The sequence below is a fragment of the Phyllopteryx taeniolatus genome, chromosome 13 (genome assembly GCF_024500385.1).
Source record: "Phyllopteryx taeniolatus isolate TA_2022b chromosome 13, UOR_Ptae_1.2, whole genome shotgun sequence".
NCBI classification, from domain to species: domain Eukaryota; kingdom Metazoa; phylum Chordata; class Actinopteri; order Syngnathiformes; family Syngnathidae; genus Phyllopteryx; species Phyllopteryx taeniolatus.
In genome coordinates this window covers 14,410,039-14,435,283 of record NC_084514.1, presented here as the reverse complement: position 1 = coordinate 14,435,283, position 25,245 = coordinate 14,410,039, and the positions used below count along the sequence as shown (strand labels likewise).

Sequence of the window (25,245 nt, the reverse complement as noted above, 5' to 3'; positions counted from 1 at the left end):
AGCCTGCAGGTGTCTTAACATGCCGTATTGGCAGTGTCTGTGCCAGCCTTGGTGATCTTTGGTGACACTTGCGTTGTCACGGGTGGTCCATTGTGTGTGACCCGGTTCACAGGGAAACAGCTGTTAGATCCCCCAGTGACACGCTGCTCGGCATGGCATTGAGATCAAGCCCCATGCACAATCATGGTGCCGTGGATTTACTCGTGAATAGCATTGACGCAGGACAATTCCAAGCATGCATCTGGTTTTGATCTGCTACCATTCTCTCCTCTACCCTTGAAACGCGAGCCTTAATTGGCTTTGGATATGGAAAAGGAGGTGATATGAGGGCACTACCATCAACTAATGTGTACAGTGGCGTGAAAAGGTATGGGCCTCGATGTCAAATTCTTATATTTGTGCTTTGTTTTAAGATCATCAAACAAATGTAAATATCAGACAAATATAACCTAAGTGAACTGAAAATGCTGTTTTTAAATTATTTCATTTATTAAGGGAAAAAGTCCCAGTGTGAAAAAGTAATCATCCCCCTTGTTTAATCATGAATTAATTTTGGTTAATTTTCACTGGTCACACCCAAGCCTGATTACCTCCAGACCTGTTCAATCAAGAAATAATCTAAAAATTGCAGCTTTTTTAGTTGATAAAAATGTCACAATCAAAAGAAATTCCAGAACAGAACGAGAAATAAAGTAATTGACTACAAAGAGAACCCCAAGAGAACAAACAGCAATGACTCACCCAGGAGGCCACAAAGGAACTCAACACAACTTCTAAAGAAGTGAGTGCAGGCCTCCCTTGCCTCATTTAAGGACATTCTTCATGACACAACAGTAAGGAAAAAAGGCTGGGCAAAAATGGCATCCATGGAAGAGTTCCAACACGAAAACCACTGCTGACCAAAATGAACATGATGGCTTGTCTTACTTTTGCAAAGAAAAAAAAAAAACCCCCGTCTGACTGATTCCCAAAACCTTTGGGAGAATATTATATGGACTGACGAGATGAAAGTTAAGCTTTTTGGGAAAGTGTGTGTATCGTTCCATCTGGCGCAAATGTAGCACACCATTTCAGAAAAAGATCACACCAGCAGGCGAACATGGTAGTGATACTGCGATGGTCTTGGGCTGCTTAGTCCTTCAGGACCTGGACAACTTGCTGTGTTTGATGGAAGCATGAATTCTGCTCTTTAACAGAAAATCCTGAAGGAAAATGGTCGGCCATCAGTGAATGAGCTCAAGCTGAAGCGCACTTGGGTTCTACAGTAGGATAACGATCCAAAACAGAACGCCTTAAAAAAAACAAATGAAGGTTGTCCAGACTTGAATCCGATTGAAATGCAGTGGCATGACCTTAAAAAGGCCGTTCATGCTCGAACACCCTCCATTTTTGCTTAATTCAAACAACGCTGCAAGGAAGAGTGGGCCAAAATATCTCCACAGAGATGTGAAAGATTGGCAGTTCTAGAAATTGCTTGATTTCAATTGTTGCTGCTGAGTATGGCCCAAGCAGTTATTAGGTTTACTTTTTACTTTTTCACACAGGGCCAGGTAACTTTGACATGTTTTATTTCCTCCATAAACGAAATCACCACTTAAAAACAGCATTTTAAGTTCATCCATCCATCCATTTTCTGTACCGCTTATCCTGACTTGGGTCGCTAGCGTGCTGGAGCCAATCCCAGCTGTCTTCAGGTGAGAGGTGGGGTACACCCTGAACTGGTCTCCAGCCAATCGCAGGGCACATATAAACAAACAACCATTCACACTCACATTCATAGCTATGGAGAATTTAGTCTTTTCAATTCATTTTAAGTTCACTCGTTGTATTTGACTATTAGCTTTTGTTTGATGATCTTAAACATTAAAGTGGGGAAACTATGCAAAAATATAAGAATTTAAGAAGGGGGTCAATACTTTTTATGGCACTGTATAGGTTCATATTATTTGTCTATTGCTGCTGTGACAGAAGCATTCTAAAAGACACTGAGCTGCCCTTTTTGCAGGAAGTGACTCATAGTTGACTGGTCCAGAACTGTGATTCTCCACTATTTGTTTTAGGATATTTACCTCCTTCTCCGACTTCTTCTCATCTGCATCACCCAAACTCTTTCATTGCTCATCAATCACACTCCCGTCGAGTCATGAGCAGCCCATGACCTGGATAGACTGTCTGTCGAGACAAACGGGACCAAACAAGTCAGGACTGATCTTTATCACAATGTCCTTTTCAAAGCTCTGTGTCTCGGTTTATGTGTCAACAGAGCAATGCTGACATGAAAAAGTATCTTTTATTACTTGTACATGACTTCTATCACTTCTAAGACTTTACAAGCATCTCAAACTGACTGGTCTTTTCACCTCTCACCAGTTCCCAGAGTGCGGCTTCTTTGGCATGTACGACAAGATCTTGCTATTCCGCCATGACCTAAATGACGAAAACATCCTGCAGAGGCTGACCTCAACAGAAGACATCCATGAGGGAGACCTAATTGAGGTGGTGCTCTCCGGTATGTATGCTGTCTTGAAACCTGAAGCTTGTTTTGTGTGTATTGAGAAATAAATACAAAAACACAAAGAAACTGCTATTTGGAATCTTAAGCTTGCCGCACTTCCAGCGACATGGCCAGACACGACTGACTTATCGCGACGTGTGTAGGGTTCTGCAGCTAGTTTTTATGAGTGGCCGGTCGTTTTTAAATTTAAAATTTTAATCGCAAGTCAGTTTCGTGGTAACTTGCAGATGTCACGGCCAATCAAAATGCTGCATTGTTGTTGAGCTTACACAACAAAATTTGTATTCAGTATTCAGCCCGCCTTAAATTTTTCAGTCTTTGTTATATAGCAGCCATTTGCTAAAATCATTTAAGTTAATTTTTTATGTATATACATATGTGTATATGTATAAGTGTATATACATATATATGTATATGTGTATATACATATATATGTGTATATACATATATATGTATATGTGTATATACATATACATGTGTATGTATATATACATGTATATGTGTATATGTGTATATATATATATATATATATGTATATGTATGTGTATATGTGTATATATATATGTATATATATGTGTATATGTGTATATATATATGTATATGTGTGTATATGTATATATATATGTGTGTATATATATATATATATATGTATATGTGTGTATATATGTATATGTGTATATGTATATATGTATATATATATATGTATATGTGTGTGTATATGTATATGTATATATACGTATACGTATATGTATATGTGTATATGTGTATACGTATATGTATGTATATATACGTATATGTATATGTATATATACGTATATGTATGTATATATACGTATATGTATATATACCTATATGTATATATACGTATATGTATATATATGTATATGTATATATATGTATATATATATACGTATATGTATATATATATACGTATATGTATATATATGTATATATACACGTATATGTATATATATACATATATACGTACATGTATATATATACATATATACGTACATGTATATATATACATATATACGTACATGTGTATTTATATACATATATACGTACATGTGTATATATATACATATATAGGTACATGTATATATATACATATATACGTACATGTATATATATATATATATATATATATATATATATACGTACATGTATATATATATATATATACGTATATGTATATATATATACGTACATGTATATATATATATACGTATATATGTATATATATATATACGTATATGTATATATATATATATACGTATATGTATATATATATATATATACGTATATGTATATATATATATACGTATATGTATATATATATATATACGTATATGTATATATATATATATATACGTATATGTATATATATATATATATATATATACGTATATGTGTATATATATATATATATATATATATATATATACGTATATGTGTATATATATATATATATATATATATACGCATATATATATATATATATACATATACGTATATGTATATATATATATATATATATATACATGTATGTATATATATATATATATATACATGTACGTATATATGTATATATATATATACGTATATGTGTATATATGTATATATACGTATATGTGTATATATGTATATATACGTATATGTGTATATATATATACGTATATGTATATATATGTATATATACGTATGTGTATATATGTATATATACGTATATATGTATATATACGTATATGTGTATATATGTATATATACGTATATGTGTATATATGTATATATACGTATACGTATATGTGTGTATATATATATATATATACGTATATGTGTATATATATATATATATATATATATATATATATATATATATACGTATATGTGTATATATATATATATATATATATATATATATATACGTATATGTATATATATATATATATATATATATACGTATATGTATATATATATATATATATATACGTATATGTATATATATATATATGTATATATATGTATATGTATATATGTATATATACATATATGTATATGTATATATGTATATATACATATATGTATATGTATATATGTATATATACATATATGTATATGTATATATGTATATATACATTTATGTATATGTATATATGTATATATACATATATGTATATATATATATATATATATATGTATATACATATATGTATATGTGTATATATATATATACATATATGTGTATATATATCATTCATCATTTCATCTGTTTTCTATGCTACTTATCCTTTCCCGGGTTGTACAAGCTGAAGACGACGCCAGCAGACTTTGGGCACCTAAACTGATCGCAAGTCAATCACAAGGCACAGACAAAGAATGAAATTCAGTCGCCTCTTTTACACAAAAATGTGTAACAGCACGTTGCTTTAGGTCAGTTGTTTCTACTGAGCCTTTTTTGGATTCACTAAAACATTCTGAGCCAAGTAAACTAGTGATCTTTTCATTGTCACTCAATGACTGAATCAGCTGTCACTCCTTTCTACTTTTTGAGTTGTGGTGAAATTTGTATGATTGGTTTTAAATCCCTTATCAACTTTTTTTCCATTAGATGATTCACTTTTGTGTCAGGTCTAATTTGTGCTACTCCCAGCAATGAATGAATGATTCACCTTCCCGTGCAATTCTGAGATGACACATGATTTACAATAAATGTTCTTCTCAAGTCTGTCCATCGGTCTGGATCAGGAAGCGCCTGACACCACCTGTGCAGAATATTCCCTCCCCTCTCCAGAGCCTAGAGTATTGTCTGCAGGGATTGAGGCGGAGTACGATTGTGTAGGTTCAGGATCTGAGGATACTTCAGGCATCAGGGCTGAGGAATGTAGACTGGTGAACTTCCTTCTTTTTGTTTTTCACTGTCTGTGTTTGTCTTGTGCTCTCTTTGTGTTACCCTTTGTTGTTGTTTTGTTGTTGTTGTCTGGCCTGCTTTCTCTCTTTTCAACCTCATTAAATCCATTTGCAGGTGGAAGCCACACCAGTTGAGTAAAACCTAGTACTCTACTGTATACAAAAGCAAATAAGCTGCGATGTGCTTTCTTTATGGCACTTAACATGCAGTTGATTAAACTATTTATGCAAGGAGTTTTGCATGACAGACGCAGCAAATTCATGCTTTCAGGCATTTGTCTTTGGTTCTTGGGTCTCTTGTCATCATTCCTTCATTTTTCTTACCCAACCTGTAGTTGTATCCTGTGGCTTTGAGGGAAAGAGTCAGAGAATCTGTCTCACTGCAAGAAAGGGGCAAAAGTAGCTTTTTCTTGGCTCTGGCCTCAAAAGAAGAGGACTTGTTTTTCCAGCAGTAAGTGATTGTAGTAGGCGTGTGGTGTGTAAACATGCTCTGATATGCAGGCCGGCCCTGGTCACAGCATACGCTGCAAAGGCCATGTGGGCCCATGAGGTTTGCACTTCAGCCTGACCGATTTGCCCTTTGTTCTCTTTTTCACACACATCGTATACCACCCACTTTCACAAGTTCCTCATTTATCACCATCGGCAGCGCGAAATTTGCCTTTTACAGTTGCTTCAACTGTGATTAATAAATATGGCATTTGTTATTGATACTGTATGTTTGTCTTTGATTTAAACTTGTGGCTTTACAATGGAAAATGTGGTGCCTTAAAGCAAACGGATGCAGGCTCTGCTTGGGAGAAGTGATTCCAAAACAACCTCTTGACTACATGAAGTTGTTGTTTGAGTTCAATGAACTTGACAACCATTACGTAATAGTGTGAATGCTAAGAAGCATCCAGTTGTTTTATGTAAGTGTTGCTCATGAATGCTGCCTTTCATTTTGTCTGTGCCATTGAGCAATGTTGCCCCCCCCGCAACATAGCAACGTTGGTGAACTCCTTTCCTTTTCTTCTCTTCCACCTTAAAATAAAAGTGAGAACACAACCCATCAATAATTGTACTTGTGCTGCATGAGTGTGAATGTCACAGCAAGCTTCAGCAGTATTTCGACTGTACCGATGCCACTCAGTGCAATATGGCTAACTTTACAACAAATTGGAAATATTGATAAAAGAAAAACAGAATGTACACCACATTGTCGTGTTTAGTCTTCATGCAAGGCAGCTGTTAATCACTGCACATTATTAAAGTTAAAATACATTTAAAAAAGTACACATTAGTTTATATCGGGTGGCACGATGGCCGACTGGTTAGAGCGTCTACCTCACAGTTCTGAGGTCCGGGGTTCAATCCCCGGCCCCGCCTGTGTGGAGTTTGCATGTTCTCCCCGTGCCTGCGTGGGTTTTCTCCCGGCACTCCGGTTTCCTCCCACGTCCCAAAAACATGCATTCATTGGAGACTCTAAATTGCCCGTAGGTGTGAATGTGAGTGCGAATGGTTATTTGTTTTATGTGCCCTGCGATTGGCTGGCAACCAGTTCAGGGTGTACCCCGCCTCCTGCCCGATGATAGCTGGGATAGGCTCCAGCACGCCCGCGACCCTAGTGAGGAGAAGCGGCTCAGAAAATGGATGAATGGATGGATAGTTTATATTGTTGCTTTATTGAGTCAGCACGGTAATGTACTGTTTAGCACATCTGACTCACAGTCGAGAGTTTCTGGGTTTGACTTCGGCTCGCCTGTGTGCCGTTTGTACTCCATCTTCCTCTCTCACCCCGAAGGTTTCGTAGGTTAATTGAAGCCTCTAAATTGTCACAAGCAGAACTTCGGCCTACACACAACAAGCTTCTGCCTTCCGCCACAGAAGTTTGATTGAGTAAACATGTAGTTGTTGTTGTTTTTTTTTTTTTAATTCATTTTTGGGTTTTATTTGGGCGTGTTTATGGCTGACAGTAATAGTTGGTTGTCTCAATTAAAGAGACGCTATAATACAACGTACAATATACACACGATACACCAAGGTTCACCAACCTTTTTTAAACCGACACCTACTTCTTGGGTACTGATAAATGCGAAGGGCTACCACTTTGATACACACTTCCAGAAATACAAATGTGCTCAAAGTGTTTGGGCGTAAATCATCTAATCATTGTTGTACCCGCTAATCTGTCTCCACGAATGCTATTGTTTGTTCATGTGCAACAATACTGACTTTTAAACTATACATTTTTATTTATTTTTATTTAAGAATAGCAACACAAAATAATTAGAAGCATTTCACTGATGAGCTATTTTTTTTAAATAGACCTGCGGACTACTTATGTAGTCCTTGGGGACTAGCTGGTGGCCACGGACACCATGTTGGTGACCCCTGCTGTAAACAGTATTTTGCCATGAAAAAAAAAATACTTTTCAGACTTTTTTTTTTTTTTTTGCCAAATTACAAAAAAAAAAAAATCACAAATAATAATTTGTTTTTCCACAAATAATGGAGGATAGGTTCCAAAAAATATTCTGTGAATATGTGAATTACCAAATGCTGAATTACAAATATGCAGGGGTCCGCTGTAGAGGTTTTATGATGGCGAGAGTTTGACCCGGGCACGTTTTTTTCTTGATGCATTTCATTATCCAGCCATCCTTTTTTGTCCTGCTGATCCTATTCAGGGCCAATCGGGAGCTGGAACCTATCCCAGCTGACTTTGGACAAGAAGCAGGGTCCACCCTTGACTGGTCACCATTTCTTTCTGAATTTTGTTTTTAATTAAAAGTATATTTATCATTGAAAAAGAGACACAAATACATATACACTCTGACTGAAAGGAAGAGCCATTTGTTTTATGTGAGCATAAATGATTGCATATGCACACATTACACAAGCTCAGACAGGAAATACATTTTGGATGCACGTACTTGTTTGGCAGCTGTCACCTCACTATTTTACACATCTTCTCATTTTTAGTGAGTCACACATTCACATGACTAACCAACTCTTACTGCCAACAATGAGCTCAGTGTTTATGTGACACAAAACCACAGTGAGAAACTAGAGAAACAGGAAGAGAAGCAAATCCACAGATCATTTGGATTATAAATAACAACAATGGACTGATAGCACATGATTATAGGACATTTCTCTGGGTTCTGTCAGCCCCCTTATTATTGAAATGTTTTGTCACTGTACAGATATGATGCCCTCTACTGTAACTAGTGTGGAAATAGCAGCCACGTTTTCAGACCAAACCGTGCCTTTATTTTAATGTCTTTAAAGCTTTTATTTGCTGGCAGCAGTGTTGATATTGAAACTGTGCCACAATGAATTTGATAAATGGTTGCCTTATTCCCCCCCGCAACCCCCCCTTTACCCACTTCTATGTCATCTTATACTTTCTTCTCATTCCTCAGTTTTGTTGGCCAAGGTGTTTTCTGGATGGCTTTGATTGTCAAGTTTGGTTACATCATTTTACTGTTGTTTCTAGCCCAAGCCACAGTTGAAGACTTCCAGATTCGACCTCATGCCCTTTATGTCCACTCCTACAAAGCCCCCACCTTCTGTGACTACTGCGGGGAGATGCTATGGGGTCTTGTTCGGCAGGGGCTCAAATGTGAAGGTTAGACACACAAGCACGCACAAATTAATTGTAGTTAAAAAAAAAAAAAGTTGATATAAAACATGCATAAACACTATTCATTGTTCGGCTTTTGGATCTCATTGCCTCTAGAAAGTATTCACTCCCCTTCGCTTTTTCCACATTTTGCTATGTTACAGACTTATTCTAAAGCTGATTTGAGTATAGTTTTCTTTCAAAAAATCTACATTAAATATCCCATAAAGAGAAAGTAAAAACATATTATCAGACAGCTGTGCAATTTTATTGAAAATGTAAAGATTTAAACATAACAGGTACATAAGTATTCACACCCTTGCCTTAATATTTTGTTGAAGCACCTTTGGCAGCAATCACAGCCTCAAGTCTTCTTGGATATGTCTCTACAAGCTTGGCACACCTGTTTTGGGGCATTTTCTCCCATTCTTCTTTGGAGATCATCTCAAGGTCAGCCAGGTTCGATGGGCTGCGTCGGTGGACAGCCATTTTTAGGTCTTTCCAGAGATGATCGATTGGATTCAAGTCCGGGCCCTGGCTGGGCCACTCGGACGTTCACAGGCTGCTCCTGAAGCCACTCCTTTGTTATCTTCTCTGTGTGCTTTGGGTCATTGTCATGTTGGAAGGTGAATCGACACCCTGGTCTGATTTCCAAGGCACTCTGGAGCAAGTTCTCTTGAGGAATTTCTCCATATTTGGCAGCTGTCATCTTACACTTTATGCGGACTAGTCACCCAGTTGCTGCAGCAGAAAAACAGCCCCACAGCATGATGCTGCCACCACCATGCTCCACAGTAGGGATGGTGTTAGCCATGTGATGAGCAGTGCCTCCTCTTCTCCAGATATGACGCATGAAATTCAGGCCAAAAAGTTCTATTTTGCTTTCTTCAGACCAGAGAATTTTGTTTGTTTGAATTCTTAAGGTGCCTTTTGGCAAGGCTGACATGTGCCTTTTAGTGAGAAGTGGCTTCCGTCTGGCCACTGTACCATAAAGACCTGATTGGTGGAGTGTGTTAGCAATGGTTGACCTTCTGGATGGTTCTCCTATCCCCGCAAGGAAACACTGGAGCACCGCCTTGGTGACCATTGGGTTTTTGTTCACCTCTCTGACCAAGGCCCTTCTTCCCCGGTTACTCAGCTCGGTCGGATGGCCAGAACTAGGAAGGGTCCCGGTGGTTCCAAACTTCTTCCGTTTCCCAATAATCAAGACCACAGTACTTTTCGGGACCTTCAATGCTGCTGAAAGTATTCTGTATTCTTTCCCAGATTTGTGCTTTGACACAATCCGGTCTGGGCGTTCTGCAGACAATTCCTTAGACTTCATTGCTTGGTTTCTGCTCTGATATGCACCGCCAACAATGAGACCTTATATAAACAGGTGTGTGCCATTCCAAATGATGTTCAATCAGCTGAATTTACCACAGGTGACTGCCTTCATGTTGTAGAAGCATCTCAAGGATGATCAGTGGAAATCAGATGCACCTGAGCTTAAGTTTGAGTGTCATAGCAAAGGGTGTGAATACTGATGTACCTATTATCTTTGAATGATTAAATAATTTTTATAAATTTACACAAATGTCTGAAAATATGTTTTTACTTTGTCATTATGGGATATTTAATGTAGATTTATTTTTTTTTTTTTTCAAGAAAACTATACTCAAATCAGCTTTAGAATAAGTCTGTAACATAGCAAAATGTAGAAATCGTGAAGGGGTGTGAATACTTGCTGGTGGCACTGTATATTGGACTATTTCAAGCATAAGAGTCACAAATTAACTTGACTGTACTGGGGACAAAGCCATCCTGTAGTTGATAGGGTTAGGCATCGAGAATCGATGTGAACCGGGACCGGTAATATTCCAATTCTCCCGGAATCATTCAAATTTGAACGTTTCGGTTCGTAGTTTAAAGTCAGCCAAGCCGCCGACCGATATGCGCCGACCCGAAGAAGAACGTGCCGGTAAACAACGAAGAAGTGGTGAAAACAACGAAGAAGTGTCTTAAGTTTGCAGTGTAACACTTCCAATAAGATTCTATTGTGCCAAGGTTTCACGATGTGTAGAATTAATGGGGTGCCGTCTTTGACGTGCTCCCTCCTGCTCCGAGCCTCAGTCTATAGCGCACTGAGCTTTAGTGTCAATCAGGTGAGTGAAACAATTAAATACGTCTAAAGCCAACATTGAGGCAGCTAACAAGTTAAAGGTGAACCAAAGAGACCAAAACATTGTAAATTTGACACATCACAGAAGCTTAGCAAGCCGTACAATGAATGAATGAATAAAACAACCGTATCGTAAAAAGTATGTGAAATCAGGATTCAAAATGGTCAAGAATTGGGACAGCTTACTGATGCTGTGGGCGTGTCGCTAAATGATCTGGAAACCCGTCCTCTCCGGAACTTTCAGCTGTCAATCAAAATACGTGCCTTCTTTCAGAGAATTCCCAGCGACGGACATTGCAGAAGCTCTCAGGGGCTGCAGAGAAGGCGCTTGGTGTTTCTATAGTGGGGAAGGTTCTCATGGAAGAAAGTATACGCTCGTTTTCATCACAGGGCTAGATATTAGCACGTCCCAAAAATCCGGCCAACTGAGATCATGACAAATAATTGTAAGCTATAGCCCAACAATTCTGTACTAAATTGTTCTCAGTTTTTGCAGATGTTTTCAGCACTTACCTTCAAACATATTTCATGTATTTAGAAACAAGGACTGGGTTGCCAAGTTGTTCTACTTTAGTCTGGTATTAGTTTATACCAGTTTAGCCCATCAAGCATAGACACTCGTGTAAATTCATTTTCATGAGGTTGTCAAAATTGAAGCTCTTTTGTGAAAGTGGAATCTGTACTTCTGTGAAAATAAAATGAATAACATAAATTCAAGTTCATAGCTTTTATATAATACTGGTTAAAAATAACGCTGTAAAAATTCATAGTCAAGTTCACAAAAAATAAAACGTTTATAGAATCAAAATTCATGGAAAAGTACTGAGGGTTTAATCCACAAATAACTGGTTATCTTCTAAGTCGAAACCGGGGAAGTCCGTACTTTTTCTTTCAAAGACCACGTACAGAAAAACCAAAGGAGACAATAAAAGGGCCACTTTGTCATCTTTAATTTATTGAACACACTAAACCAATCCATCAGTGTAGGGAAAGATATTTGAAGTTATAATATATATATATATATTTATATATAACGTGTAGTCAAAAATAGCTAGGTAATAAAGCCTGCGATTTTTTTTTTGTTTGTTTGGTTTTTTTTAAGGATTTTGGGGTGGCCGGTGGCACTACTGAATGATGTGTGATTGGTTGAAAACATGGAAATGAGAGATGAGAACAAACTTGTTCTCTTCTCCTGCCTTGCCACCCAGTAGAAAGTAAGTACTGTAGTACAATGCAGGCAAATGATATGGACAGTGTCAAATGTTCATTTGCTAAAAAAAAGGATGGCCGTAGTATGGACGCCCCTTTAAACCATGCACATTTTTTTGACCTTGTTCCTTAAAAGAATTGCACTCAAGAATCGTTTGGAACCGGAATCGAAATGAGAAACGGAATCGGAGCCCGAATGGTTGAAATTCAAACAATACTCAACCCTAGAAGTTGATGTATCAACAGTTGTAGCTTGTATTTAAACCAACTCATCAGCAGAGCCGCATCTTGTGGCTGACTTCCCTGCCATTCCACTGGCTGTCTCTCACCTTGTAACACCTCTAACACCTCTCACCTTTTTTTTGTATGCGTCAGGATGTGGGCTAAACTACCACAAGCGCTGTGCCTTTAAGATTCCAAATAATTGTACTGGTGTGAGGAAGAGGAGATTGTCCAATGTCTCGCTGCCCGGACCATCCCTCTCTGTTCCCCGACCGGTACTTGCAGAGAATGCGATTGTCTTGGATGAGGTGAGTTTAGAAGCTTTATGGCATTACCTCTTTGCAATTTTTATTTGATTTGATTTTTTTAAGAAATGCTGAAACCCAAAACTATACTGATAATTTTGCAGTTACTTGATGTGAATAAGGGAGATCTCTCTGTCCTCATGGCTCAAATGAGCTGATTAAAACGATCCTATGATCCTATCCTAAATTAAATGAAAACAAGTTGAATTCCCCCACAATGGGAAGGTATCGGCATTCCTGTTGCTTGCACTCTTTTCTACTACAAAGTTTCTAAATATCAAATTGGGTTCTCTCCATGGGGTTGGTTGTCTCTTGGGCCTTGTTGCTGCCTGAAATTACTCATGCATACATAACATGTAATAGAGCTGCATGTAGCTCTGTGGCTAACTTTTCAGTGGGGCCTTTTGAATTAGTTCTGCATAAGCAGCTGTAAAACATTCTCCCCTTGTCTGCTTCCCCTGAAATGTTATTAAAAAAAGATTCATTATGTTTAACGACATGGATCAATAAATGCTGAATGTACTGGATGCATCTGCTTACTTTTTCTACTTACTTTCTCAAGAAGCTTTCAAATGGCTGAATTTATTTTGTATTAAAACAGTTACAAATTAAATACAAATGTTAAATTGACTGCTCAGATTACATTCGAAATGAGCTAAGCAATGATTTCTCTTCATTGTTTCCCCCCCCCCGTCCCATGCTCCTCCAAATCGCTATTCTCCCATCCTTTCGCTGGCCCGTGCAACTACTGCAGCAGCAACAGCAGCAGAGATCCCATCAAGAAGCAGGGAAGCGAATCCTCTCCTGGAGTGGCAGACCTATCTGGATGGAGAAGATGGTGCTGGGTCGAGTTAAGGTGCCTCACACCTTTGCCATTCACACCTACACTCGACCCACTATCTGCCAGTACTGTAAGCGTCTGCTTAAGGGACTCTTTCGTCAGGGAATGCAGTGTAAAGGCAAGCAAGCATATAAACACAATATATTGTATATTGTATTGTTTATCTCTGCTATTGACATCATACATCTTTTTCCCACGACTTCTACCAGATTGTAGATTCAACTGCCATAAGCGGTGTGCGTCAAAGGTACCAAGAGACTGTTTGGGTGAGGTGGATTTCAATGGAGGTAAAGTCTATATCACATCTGTTGGAATTGAGGTACTTCATGGTAATATCTCTAATATGTGCAACTTGATGTCCATATGTAGAGCCAGCCAGTCCTGGCCCAGAGTCAGAGACCACTCTGGATACAATGGAAGTAGACAGCAGTGACATGGAAGGCAGCAGAGGGCTGGATGACCCTGAGGAACTCGCCACTCCAGAGGAGAGGATGTTTGACATGGATTCTCCCTTCTTGGACCGAGACAAAGACGAGGAGCCCATTAAGACTATTAGGTATGGGGGATAATATTATGATTGAATATGATTTCATTATTAAAAGTTATTTTATTATAGCTAGCTCTAAATTAAAGTCAAATATTTTGTGCTTGAGTATAGCCCCTCCACAAGCACCAACATCCCACTGATGCGGGTGGTCCAGTCAATCAAACACACCAAGAGGCGGAGTTCCACTGTGGTGAAGGAAGGCTGGATGGTTCATTATACCAGCAGAGACAACTTGGTAAGACTGACAACCTCAAAACCCATGAGATGATATCCTGTCTGGTTAGCTTGCATGCTGAGTTTGATCTAGTTTTGCACACAGCAGCACTGAAAGTATTTTCCGTAATGTAAGAGAGCTCAATAATAATGTTGGTGAGATGTATATAAGCACTGCATGTTTTTCCTTGCGTGCTCACTTGGATTTTGCTCTCTTTGAAACAGAGAAAGAGACATTACTGGCGGCTGGACAGCAAAAGTCTGAGTCTCTTTCAGAACGACACAGGAGCCAAGTTCTATAAAGTAAGCAAGAACTATCATGATGCAGAAATATTTATTTTGTTCCACATTAAACCAAATAAAGTGCTTAACATGAGTACATGCATTTTAAAAGCGAAACTTTTTTTTCCATTTATCTGTGAACCCAAAAACTATTTTTTAGAATTTCCATGATAATTACACTCACCTGTGGTTGAATTCTTGGGATTTGACACTTTTCATCGAAAATCTTGGTTTGTCTGACTTATATTGTTGTGTACTCATTTTTGCCACATTAAATGAATTAGAACCTAAACAACTAACAAACAAAATGAAATTTTAGTGTGTGCACACTGACAAATCTCAGTCACAATCAATGGTCAACGTTTGGGACTATTTTGTCACAGAGTTAGTTTGCCATAAAAACCTTTATTTATTTTATTTTTTATTTTTTAACCTGTCCTGTTCAGCTTCATGGCCATGCAGAATAGTGGATTTGTATGCCTTTTGTGCTGGAACAGTTTTACTGTTTTTTTTTTTTATTATTCTGATGTTTAGTGAAAATGCAGTCGAACAGAAAAGGGCTTTAGGGGACAGAAAGAGGGGCAGAACGGAAAAGGGGAATAGGGGTGCGAGCCACCTCAGAACAATAGCTAGACAGTCTACATATTTGACCACAAGTAACGTTACAACAGTCAAATTGTGTATTTGGGGGAGGGTGGTGGGGTTGGACAAGATAAGAGAGGACAGAAAAGGACAGGATTGGATTTGGGAAACTGGCAAGGCGGTGCTACTGATGAGTAGGGTTTTGGGCATCGTTTGAATTGGAGCGGTTCCGGTTCCTTAGTTCGATTCCGGTTCCAAACGATTCTCGATTCTGATTCTTTTAGGGGCCTGGGTCAAAAAAGTTTGCATGGTTTCAATAAAGGGTGTCCAAATTATTAACATCCATTTTTTTTAGCAGCCCACAGCGTAGACTAAAATTATTTTTTAACATTTGACTTGGGGTTCTTTATCACCAGTATCAATATCAAACCTATGAAATAAAAGGCAATGTGTGTGGAACTAACCCAATTGACTTAATATTCATTAATTGTTTCAGCTAAAAGTTAAATATAGCATTGTTAAAAGTTATTTGAACTGTTTTAACTTTTATTTTGTTTCACTCACCCAGTTGACTGAGAGTTGACTTCACTGATAGTTATTTTAACAATGCTTATATAGCTGCCCCTGTATTCTGTATTCATCACGTCAAATGGTATATATGTTTTAACTTGACTTCTTGTTTTAAGCTTGTAGCCTTTTATTTTGAAGGGTATGCACCGGAACTCAGCATTTTGGCACGAAAAGTAACTTCACACGGCACCGGTGATTGTTTTTGATATATATATATATATATATTTTTTTTTTAATGGATGGAACAAAATGCTATAAAACGCTGATTCCTTTCTCTACCCACCGATGAGGCACAAGTTTAGTGTATGTGATACTATGAGACAACATTATGGGAATTTTGTTCATTCATTGTGATGTAAAGTTGCTACGGTGAAGTTTTAGCCCCGTTAGGCTCTGTCTCATCAGCGCTTACGTTGGTTTGAAGACTAAAATAAACGCTAAAAACCATAAGTGCAAAAGTGCAAGCAACCGTTTACCTTGTTAGCGGTCTGAATGTTGGCATAGACGTATTTTATTGTTTCATTCACCCAATTGACTGAGAGTTGACTTCACTGAAGCTCCGCGTGGTGTAGGTTGAGGGTTGGAGCGCGTCAGACGCTACACATCGTGAAAGCCTCCTTTGCACAATGTAATCTTATTCCAAGTGTTGCACTGAGGCGACTGGTCATTCATTTTAACAAAGTTAAGACACACTTTTTTTCGCGGCCACCGCCGTTGGGCACGAGCACGTCATCGTTCATGTTCTTCTTCGTTGGTTTACGCCGCTTCTTCGTTGCTTTTCGCCACTTCTTATTAGGCATCGAAAAGGGGTACCGAAATGTTTGAATTTGAACGGTTCCGGGAGAACCGGAACGTTAGTCCCGGTTTCAATTGGTTCTCGATTCTCGATGCCCAATCCGACTTATGAGTGACCATCTAGAGGTCTGTTAGGCCATCTTGGCAAAGGAATGTCCCACGTTTGTGTTCTTATTAATGTAATATTAACACTACTTATTAAGGATTGGACCAGACTATTGTAATATTAGTCTTTCGAACTGCTGTAAGTGCTAGAGGACACTGCATCTTTTTGCACAATTGTCAAAAAATAAATAATAATGTACCGGCATTACCAAATAACTAGCAACCCTTTATTGCTCAGTGACTGTTTTTTTTTTTTTTTTTTTTTTTTTGTCAATGTCTTTCTGTCTCCAAAGTGTTCTCTGTCAATTGGCTGTCGGTTGTCGTACTCGAGCGGCTCCAACTACCGGAGACAAATCCCTTGTGTGTTTTTGGGACATACTTGGCAAATAAAGATGATTCTGATTTTAAAAGTAAACTTTCAACTAGAGTCACCCTTTCATTAAAGTGATGTAATCAAACAGTCTGCATGTATTGTATTGTGCGTTGTACCATTAATATTACTGGGTGCAATAACATACAACTGACTACAATGATGTCAAATGGGCCTTATCATTGAAGCGTTCAATCAAGCTTATTTTCTTTGAAGCATAAAAGCAATCGCAGGGCACTTCCTGCTCTGCACTTGGTCATTACAACTTCACAAGAGCTTAATAACACAGTAATTACCCACTGAGAATTCAGTCAGGAAGCTGCAAGCTAAATACTTCCACGTGTGTTGACGATTGTCTGTCGGGTGTTCGGGATGTTTTAATTTGATTGTTCATGCCACAATGTGTGTTTTAAGACAACTCCTTGTGCTATGGTGAGAGTTTTGATGCATCGGGGTGGTGTGTATGACATTCCTTGTCACTGTTAAACAGGTGCGTTTCAATGGTGATGTTGCTTTGATGCCTTTTGTTTTACTTGCTGTCGCTCACTGTCCAGCAAGCCTGAAACAAATGATGCACTGGGGTGTGTTAACTCCTAGCTTTATTTAGTGTTTAATTGTCTACACGGCACAGACCTTTACGAAAGAAGATGATTCTGCCAGTTAAAGAAGGTCACCAAAAGTTATTTTTTCATTAACTACTTTCCTCATACTAAATATACAGGGGTGCACGATATTTACAGTAGGGTGTACTTACAGGCCACACAATTAGGTCCTCCTGTACAATCAAATTAGGTCCGTTAGATGGGTTATATAAAAGAGTTCTGCCTTTACAATGATAACAATACTAATAACAATTTCTGCATTTCAATCGGATTCACGTCTTGGCTTTGAGTAGGTCACTCCAAAACCTGTTTTTTAAGCCATTTAGAAGTTGACTTGCTGATGTGTTTTGGATCATTATCCTGCTGCAGAACCCAAGCGTGCTTCAGCTTGAAGTCACAAACTGATGGCTGAACATTCTCCTTCAGGATTTTCTGTTAAAGAGCCGAATTCATGGTTCCATCAATCACAGCAAGTTGTCCAGGTCCTGAAGGAGCTAAGCAGCTCAAGAACATCACACTACCGTCGCCATGTTTGACTGTTGGTATGGTGTTCTTTTTCTGAAATGCTGTGCTTCATTTATGCCAGATGTAACGACACACACACCTTTCAAAAAGCTCAACTTTCATCTCGTCCGTCCATATTCTCACAAACGTCTTGTGAATCATCCAGATTTTTTTTTTTTTTTTTTTTTTTTTAAAGTAAGACGAGCCTATATGTCCTTTTTGGTCAGCAGTGGTTTTCACCTTGAAACTCTGCCATGGATGGCATTTTTCCCCAACCTCTTCCTTATTGTTGTGTGACGAACACTGAGCTTAACTGAGACAAGGGAGGCCTGCAGTTCTTTAGAAGTTCTCCTGAGTTCTTTTGTGACTTCCTGGATGAGTCATTGCTGTTCTGTTGCGATTATCTTTCTAGGCCCGCCACTCCTGGGAAGGTGCACCACTGTTCCATGTTTTCTCCACGTGAGGATAATGGCTCTCCCTATGGTTCGCTGGAATCCTAAAGCTTTAGAAATGCCTTTTGAAACACTTTCCAAACTGATTCCTGTTCAGGAATTTCTTTGGATCGTGTCATTTTGTTGTAGCATGTTTTAGATTTTAGTCTTTTGTCCAGCTGGATCTTTTGTCCAACTTGATTTAGTCGGGACAGATTCTGTTTAAGTGATTTCGCGATTGAACAGGTCTGGAGGCAATCAGGCTTGGGTGTGATCACTGAAAATTAACCAAAAATTGTGATTATCCACAATTACTTCATGATTTAACAAGGGGGGTAATTACTTTTTCCGCACAGGTCCAGGTAACTTGGAATATTTTGTTTTCATTAATAAATGAAATCACCATTAAAAAAAAAAAAAAAAAAAAAAAAAAACAGCGATCATTAGCACCACACATCTTCCGGCGCGCTGCAATTTGAGCCTGTATCAGGTTATCAGGCTCCACATACAATATTCTATACTTTGCAAAGGAAATCTTTGTATAGTGACAATAAAAGGCACTCTATTCTGTTCTGTTCTGTCAAAACGAAAACACAGCACTTCCGGTTAACGCTGTCATTTTGAAAGTCAATACTGCACTTCTGATCAGTGGCAGACTGACTGACGACTACCTAGTCACTTCACTTTTCACTTGAACGTCACATATGCGCGAGTCACGTAAAGTAGACTCTTCAAACAAAATTACACAAATGCATACACAATGAATACAACGTTAAAGCACTTGAATGATAAAGATTAACATCAATGACTTAGTGGCCATTAGGGCTAGGGGGGAAAAAAATCTACTTAGAAGCTCCGCTGGCGCCATACAAGCCACCTTCCATTCTGACATATCCACATATACACTCTCTTGCCAAAAGTATTCGCTCACCTGCCTTGACTCACATATGATCTGAAGTGACCTCCTTAATCAATAAGGTGTAATATGAGGTCGGTCCACCCTTTACTACTAGAACAGCTTTAATTCTTCTGAAAAGGCTTTCCACAAGGTTTATGAGTGTGTGTGTCTTCCAGAAGCATATTTGTAAGGTCACACAGTGATGTTGGACGAGAAGGCCTGGCTCTCAGTCTGCACTCTAATTCATCCAAAAGGTGTTTCATCAGGTTGAGGTCAGGACTCTTTGCAGGCCAGTCAGGTTTATCCACACCAAAGTCTCATATATGTCTTTATGGACCTTACTTTGTGCATGGGTGCATAATCCTGTTGGAAGAGGAAGGGGCCATCCCCAAACGGTTCCCACAAAAATGAATTGTCCTTCAGCGTTCCTTTCACTGGAACTAAGGACCCAACATTTTGGACAATTCAATGTGCCCAAATTTGTGGGAACAGTTCTTCCATTTCTAACATGGCTGTTGCAGCATTGCACAAAGCAAGGTTCATCAAGACATGGATTAGGGAGTTTGGTGTCGATGAACTTGACTGGCCTCAACAGAGTCCTGACGTCAACAGGATAGAACACCTTTGAGATGAATTAGAGCGGAGACTGAGAGCCAGGCCTTCTCGTCCAACATCACTGTGTGACCTTACAAATATGCTTCTGGAAGACACACACACTCCTAAACCTTGTGGAAAGCCTTTTCAGAAGAATTAAAGCTTTTATAGTGCTACAAAGTGGAGTCACGTCATATTAAACCCTATTGATTAAGAAGGGGATGTCACTTCAGATCATATGTGAGTCAAGGAAGGTGAGTGAATACTTTTGGCAATGTAGTGTACCTCCATTCTACTGTATTGAACCTTACCGTCTATTGGAAGAAAGTTGGTACTGCAGGCATGAACATTAAGTAAGGCAGTCAGCCTTACATATTCAGTTGGAATGGGGATATAGCATCTTGCCTTGTCTTTCCTGGTTGTTACCGTCCGTGACCAGGATTTGAACTTGAGTTTTCTGTGTCCCAATGGGGTTGTGTTAACACTGAGCCATCTTGACATTGTACAGCTGCCACGTTACTCCTACCCTAGTATTTCTAGGTGCATCGTACTTTAAGATGTGGAAAGTTGGGAATAGAAACTAATTTGTGTTCAAATGCAAGAATAACATCAAAATCAACAACATCAGCTGCCCGAGATGCACGCTCTGTGAGCTGGTGAGTGACCGATGTATTGTTTTTATAGTGCGCTGTCGGCTCACTCATACTCGCCCGATGTGCACAATTAGTGACCAATGCAGACAGGCCGAGGTTCAACCAAGACTCTCATGGTTCTTTGTTCGTTTTTTTTTTTTAAATCCCAAAACATGCATGGTAGGTTCATTAAAGACTCTAAATTGTCTGTAGGTGTGAATGTGAGTGCAAATGGCTGTTTGTCTGCGCCCGAACTGATAGGCGCCAGCACACCTGTGACCCGAGTGAGGATAAGTGGTACGGAAAATGGATGAATGAATGGATTAAAATTTTATATATATGTATAATTTTTTTTATTATTTTTTTTTTTTTGGGGGGGGGGGGGGGGGGTTACTCGACAAAATATGTATAGGATAATCGATTCTAAAAAGATTAGATTGTGACAGCCCTAGTGGCCATGTACAGTCTTACCGCAGACAGTAGCTATGACAGCCACCGCCACGAAGTAGCCGAGGAGGAGACAACTGAGGAAGTGGTGGATTTGACTTGCCTCAGCATATAGCCAACTCACAATCAACATTATATTTGTCTAATAACGTGACAAAAACAGAAAAACTATATAAAATATATAGTACTCACCAGAAATGCTGAGTTACTTATCAAATCCACCCCCATTTTCTTCTGCTTATGCCTGTAAACTGCAGTAGCTGTATAATAGAACTCATGGTGTAGTGCTCTGAAAGTGCCGAATCAATCCTTTACTGAGTAAAAACAAGACAACCAGCAACGGTGTTGGTTGACCTATCCTCACAATGTCCATTTTTTCTTGTAAAAAATATGTTTTTGTATATAATGTAGGTCACCAAGTCGATTTCTCCTCCTGTTCCATTGGCCATTTTGGGCAGCTTCTGCTCTTGACCAACCAATCTCGGACGGGCAAATGCGGACATCACTTGGGGCCTTCTAGGTAGCTCTGTTTATTGAATCTAAAATCTGATTGGATGAAAAATAGAAACAGCCATTACCATTGTGTGTATGTGGCATGGGCCAGCATTTACGACATTGAAGGTCCTGGGCAGATTATATTGACATGGCAACACATACCTGTAGAAACTGGAATCTGATTGGACTCCCCCAAAAAATGAACTGCACACAATTGGAAGTAGGCAGCCAAGACAAATGCTCTCTCTCTCTCTTTCTCTCTCTCTCTCTCTCGCTATATATATATATACATATATATATATATATATATATATATATATATATGTATATATATATATATATATATATATATATATATATATATATATATATATATATATATATATATATATATAATATGGTGTATTGCAGCTCATAAAACTCACGAAATCAGGATTTCCAAAAATTGGAACACTGTGAAGAAATCAGCCCAAATGTTTTCGGCACATCTGCCAAACAGTTCTGAGGACCGGGGTTCAAATCTCAGCCCCGCCTGTGTGGAGTTTGCATGTTCCAAATGGTTACGCCCAACTAAGTTTCAAGACATTTGACAGCTTTTAATGAACTGAAAATAGTCAGTCATTGAATTTGCCTCACAGTTCTGTGTGGAGTTTGCATGTTCTCCCCCGTTCTCCCGGTACTCCAGTTTCCTCCCACATCCCAAAACCATGCGTGGTAGGTTGAAGACTGTAAATTGCCCGTAGGTGTGAATGTGAGTGCGAATGGTTGTTTGTTTATATGTGCCTTGCGATTGGCTGGCTACCAGTTAAGGGTATAACCCGCCTCCTGCCCAAAGATAGCTGGGATAGGCTCCAGCATGCCCGCGACCCTAGTGAGGATAAGCGGTACAAAAAATGGATGGATATACTGTATAGTTTTTGATACAGCTTATGCATTGGCTCTCATTCTATCATGAGGCTGTACCTAATGATGTGATCGGTAACTTCACATTCAACATGCCTTTTCAGAGGTACATACAGAGGTTCTCAAGATTATGAACTTGTATGTCTTGAGCATAGTCCTCTAAATTAACTCGAATCATCTTTGCTGTTGCTCATCAGCATGTGGCCACTGCCCCCCCCCCCCCCCCCTCTTTGCTCTATACTTCCAATCTGATTAGTGGCGGTCACGCGACTGCTCAATTGCCAGGCATGGCTACCATATTCCCCATTTGGAAGCCATAACGGCCCCTCGTTTGAAGATGAGACCCCCGTACGCGTGGTTTTCTCTTTTATGGAGTAAAGGGCTTCCTCTCTGTCTCCGCTGGATTGATTCCTGTCACAGTCAAACGCACACCCACCCACAAATGCGCCACCCTTCAGAACGGTAGTTGCAGCGTCTTTCGTCTTAGTGGCTCGTGGTAGCGCCAGTGGCTCGTGTTCAAATGGGGCCTCTGGCTGGCCCTGCCTTGTAATCAGGGAAACACAGCGCTTCAGCCCACCACAAGGCCTGTTCACGTGACCCGGCCCCGCTAACCGCAAGCACTTCATCTGATACTCTGTGGTGAGCCACGCGTAAGGGGACTGTGTGTGCCTCTGCAAGTGCAGATTGGTTCAAACCTCTCTGGGTTTTTATCGTTCAACCCTCCCTCCTCACTTTGATTTGACAGTGACTATCGAGGGGATGGGGGGTGGGGGGGGGGGGACTTTTAAAGTTTACTCTGACTGTTGTATGTTCATAAGAAAGAGAGGGTGAAGACAGGGTAGGATTGGGACGACATTGTCAACACTGAGACTACACCGGACAACTAATGTGACCCAGTGGAGTGTGAGTTTACATCTTTTATTTCGTATTATTTCAAAGCGGAAATGATTCTGTCTGTCTGTATCCCTTGTTGCTTGAGCAGGTTAATCTTCCAATGAGATTGTGTTTTCTATTTGAATGCATTAATTGCGATGCTAGCAACAAAACTTTGGATTCACAAACAATTTCATTCTATTGTCATTAATGTCCAATTTTCATCTGGTCGTCATTCTTTCTCTTCACGCCTTTTAAAAGATTCTTTCTATGTGATGTGAGTTTGTTCAAAGAAAAAAATGTTTGCCTTAAATTTGCTGCATATCTTCTTGACAAAGGAGACATTTTGTAGTTGAGTTACATATCCAGTTGTTCATATTACATATTAGTTGCCAAGGTTTTTGCTGTCTCTCTTGTAGGAAATCCCTCTGTCTGAGATTCTCCAGGTAGAGCAGTGCAGAGACTACAATAATCTGGCCCAAGGGAGCAATCCACACTGCTTTGAGATCATCACAGCTACCATGGTCTACTATGTGGGGGAGAACAATGGCAATCATTACCACAGCCCTGCTCTGGCTGCCTCAGGAGTCGGCATGGAGGTGGCTCAAGGATGGGAGAAGGCCATCAGACAGGCCCTGATGCCAGTCACACCTCAACCTAGTGTGGCAAGTGCAGGCCCGGGCAAAGATCATCGTAAGTTTTAAGTTTTGTACACACATTTTCTTTTCTTTAGTTTTTTTTTCAAATTAGAATGGCAAAATCAGTGAAAGAGACTGCATGACTTCTCTTTCACCGCTTACTAATTAGAAGAAGGTTTTTCAGGACCTTCCATTGAGCTAACTTGAAACCATCTTATCATTACAGTACATGATTCCAAATCAAATATTGTCTCCAGGATAAGACCAACCTACTACTCATTAAAGTTGACATTTTTTATCACCCAGTTATATTCATATGTAGTCTGCAACAGTGAGTTTCCAATATCCTCTGTTATGAAACGGTGCATACTCGCACCATTCAGTCACACTTTAGAAAGCCAGTTGATTGCGTAATAAATTGCTTCATCGTGATGATCTGTGACTGACTTCTTGCAGCTGAGATTACCTTATTGCAGCTATGTGCGCTATGTAGCTCTGCTTTTCGTTTCTTAAGGATCCATTGACCACTGCATGCATCACTTAACGATGTGTTTTCTCCCTCCAGGAGAGCTGTCCATCAGCATATCTGTGTCCAACTGCCAGATTCAAGAGAATGTGGTGAGTTTTTTTGAACACTTGTTACACAGCTTCCATTCAAGCATACATTCATTTGGTATTAAAGTATCAGAAATTCACCAAAAGCTTCCATTGAAGCTCTGATCTCCTGTTGCTCGAGTTGGGGGACTTAAGTGCAGCTTTCACTAATAAGAAAGTTTCAAACTTGATCATGCCGGAGATGGTGGATTTAGTGGATAGCACTTCGCAAATAAATGTTGCCAACAGCTGAACATCGCTAACTGTCTTTAAACAGGATATTGCCTCGGTGTACCAAATATTCTCAGATGAAGTGCTGGGATCAGGACAGTTTGGCATTGTGTATGGAGGTATGTCTGTTGTGCCATTTCCAGAAAATGAGCATTCCACACAGAGGATA

General features: G+C 39.1%; 1 protein-coding gene and 1 long non-coding RNA gene across 9 annotated transcripts in view; both read left to right on the top strand.

Moving 5' to 3' along the window:
- prkd3 (protein kinase D3) overlaps nt 1–25,245 on the top strand; it is a 58,461-nt gene that overhangs the window by 29,175 nt on the left and 4,041 nt on the right. For 7 of the 8 annotated variants that reach the window (XM_061794920.1, XM_061794927.1, XM_061794923.1 and 4 more), the window contains 11 exons: nt 2,371–2,509; nt 8,907–9,038; nt 12,778–12,932; nt 13,684–13,888; nt 13,980–14,057; nt 14,140–14,326; nt 14,429–14,552; nt 14,756–14,833; nt 24,033–24,306; nt 24,817–24,869; nt 25,123–25,195. In XM_061794920.1, the coding sequence (XP_061650904.1) occupies nt 2,371–2,509; nt 8,907–9,038; nt 12,778–12,932; nt 13,684–13,888; nt 13,980–14,057; nt 14,140–14,326; nt 14,429–14,552; nt 14,756–14,833; nt 24,033–24,306; nt 24,817–24,869; nt 25,123–25,195 (1,498 nt within the window). The remainder of the gene's footprint in view (nt 1–2,370; nt 2,510–8,906; nt 9,039–12,777; nt 12,933–13,683; nt 13,889–13,979; nt 14,058–14,139; nt 14,327–14,428; nt 14,553–14,755; nt 14,834–24,032; nt 24,307–24,816; nt 24,870–25,122; nt 25,196–25,245) is intronic. The other variant, XM_061794921.1, reaches the window with a different exon arrangement.
- Nucleotides 17,133–19,205, top strand: LOC133487794 (uncharacterized). Its single transcript, XR_009791450.1, has 2 exons — nt 17,133–18,378; nt 18,753–19,205. It is a non-coding gene; the product is annotated as an uncharacterized LOC133487794 (long non-coding RNA).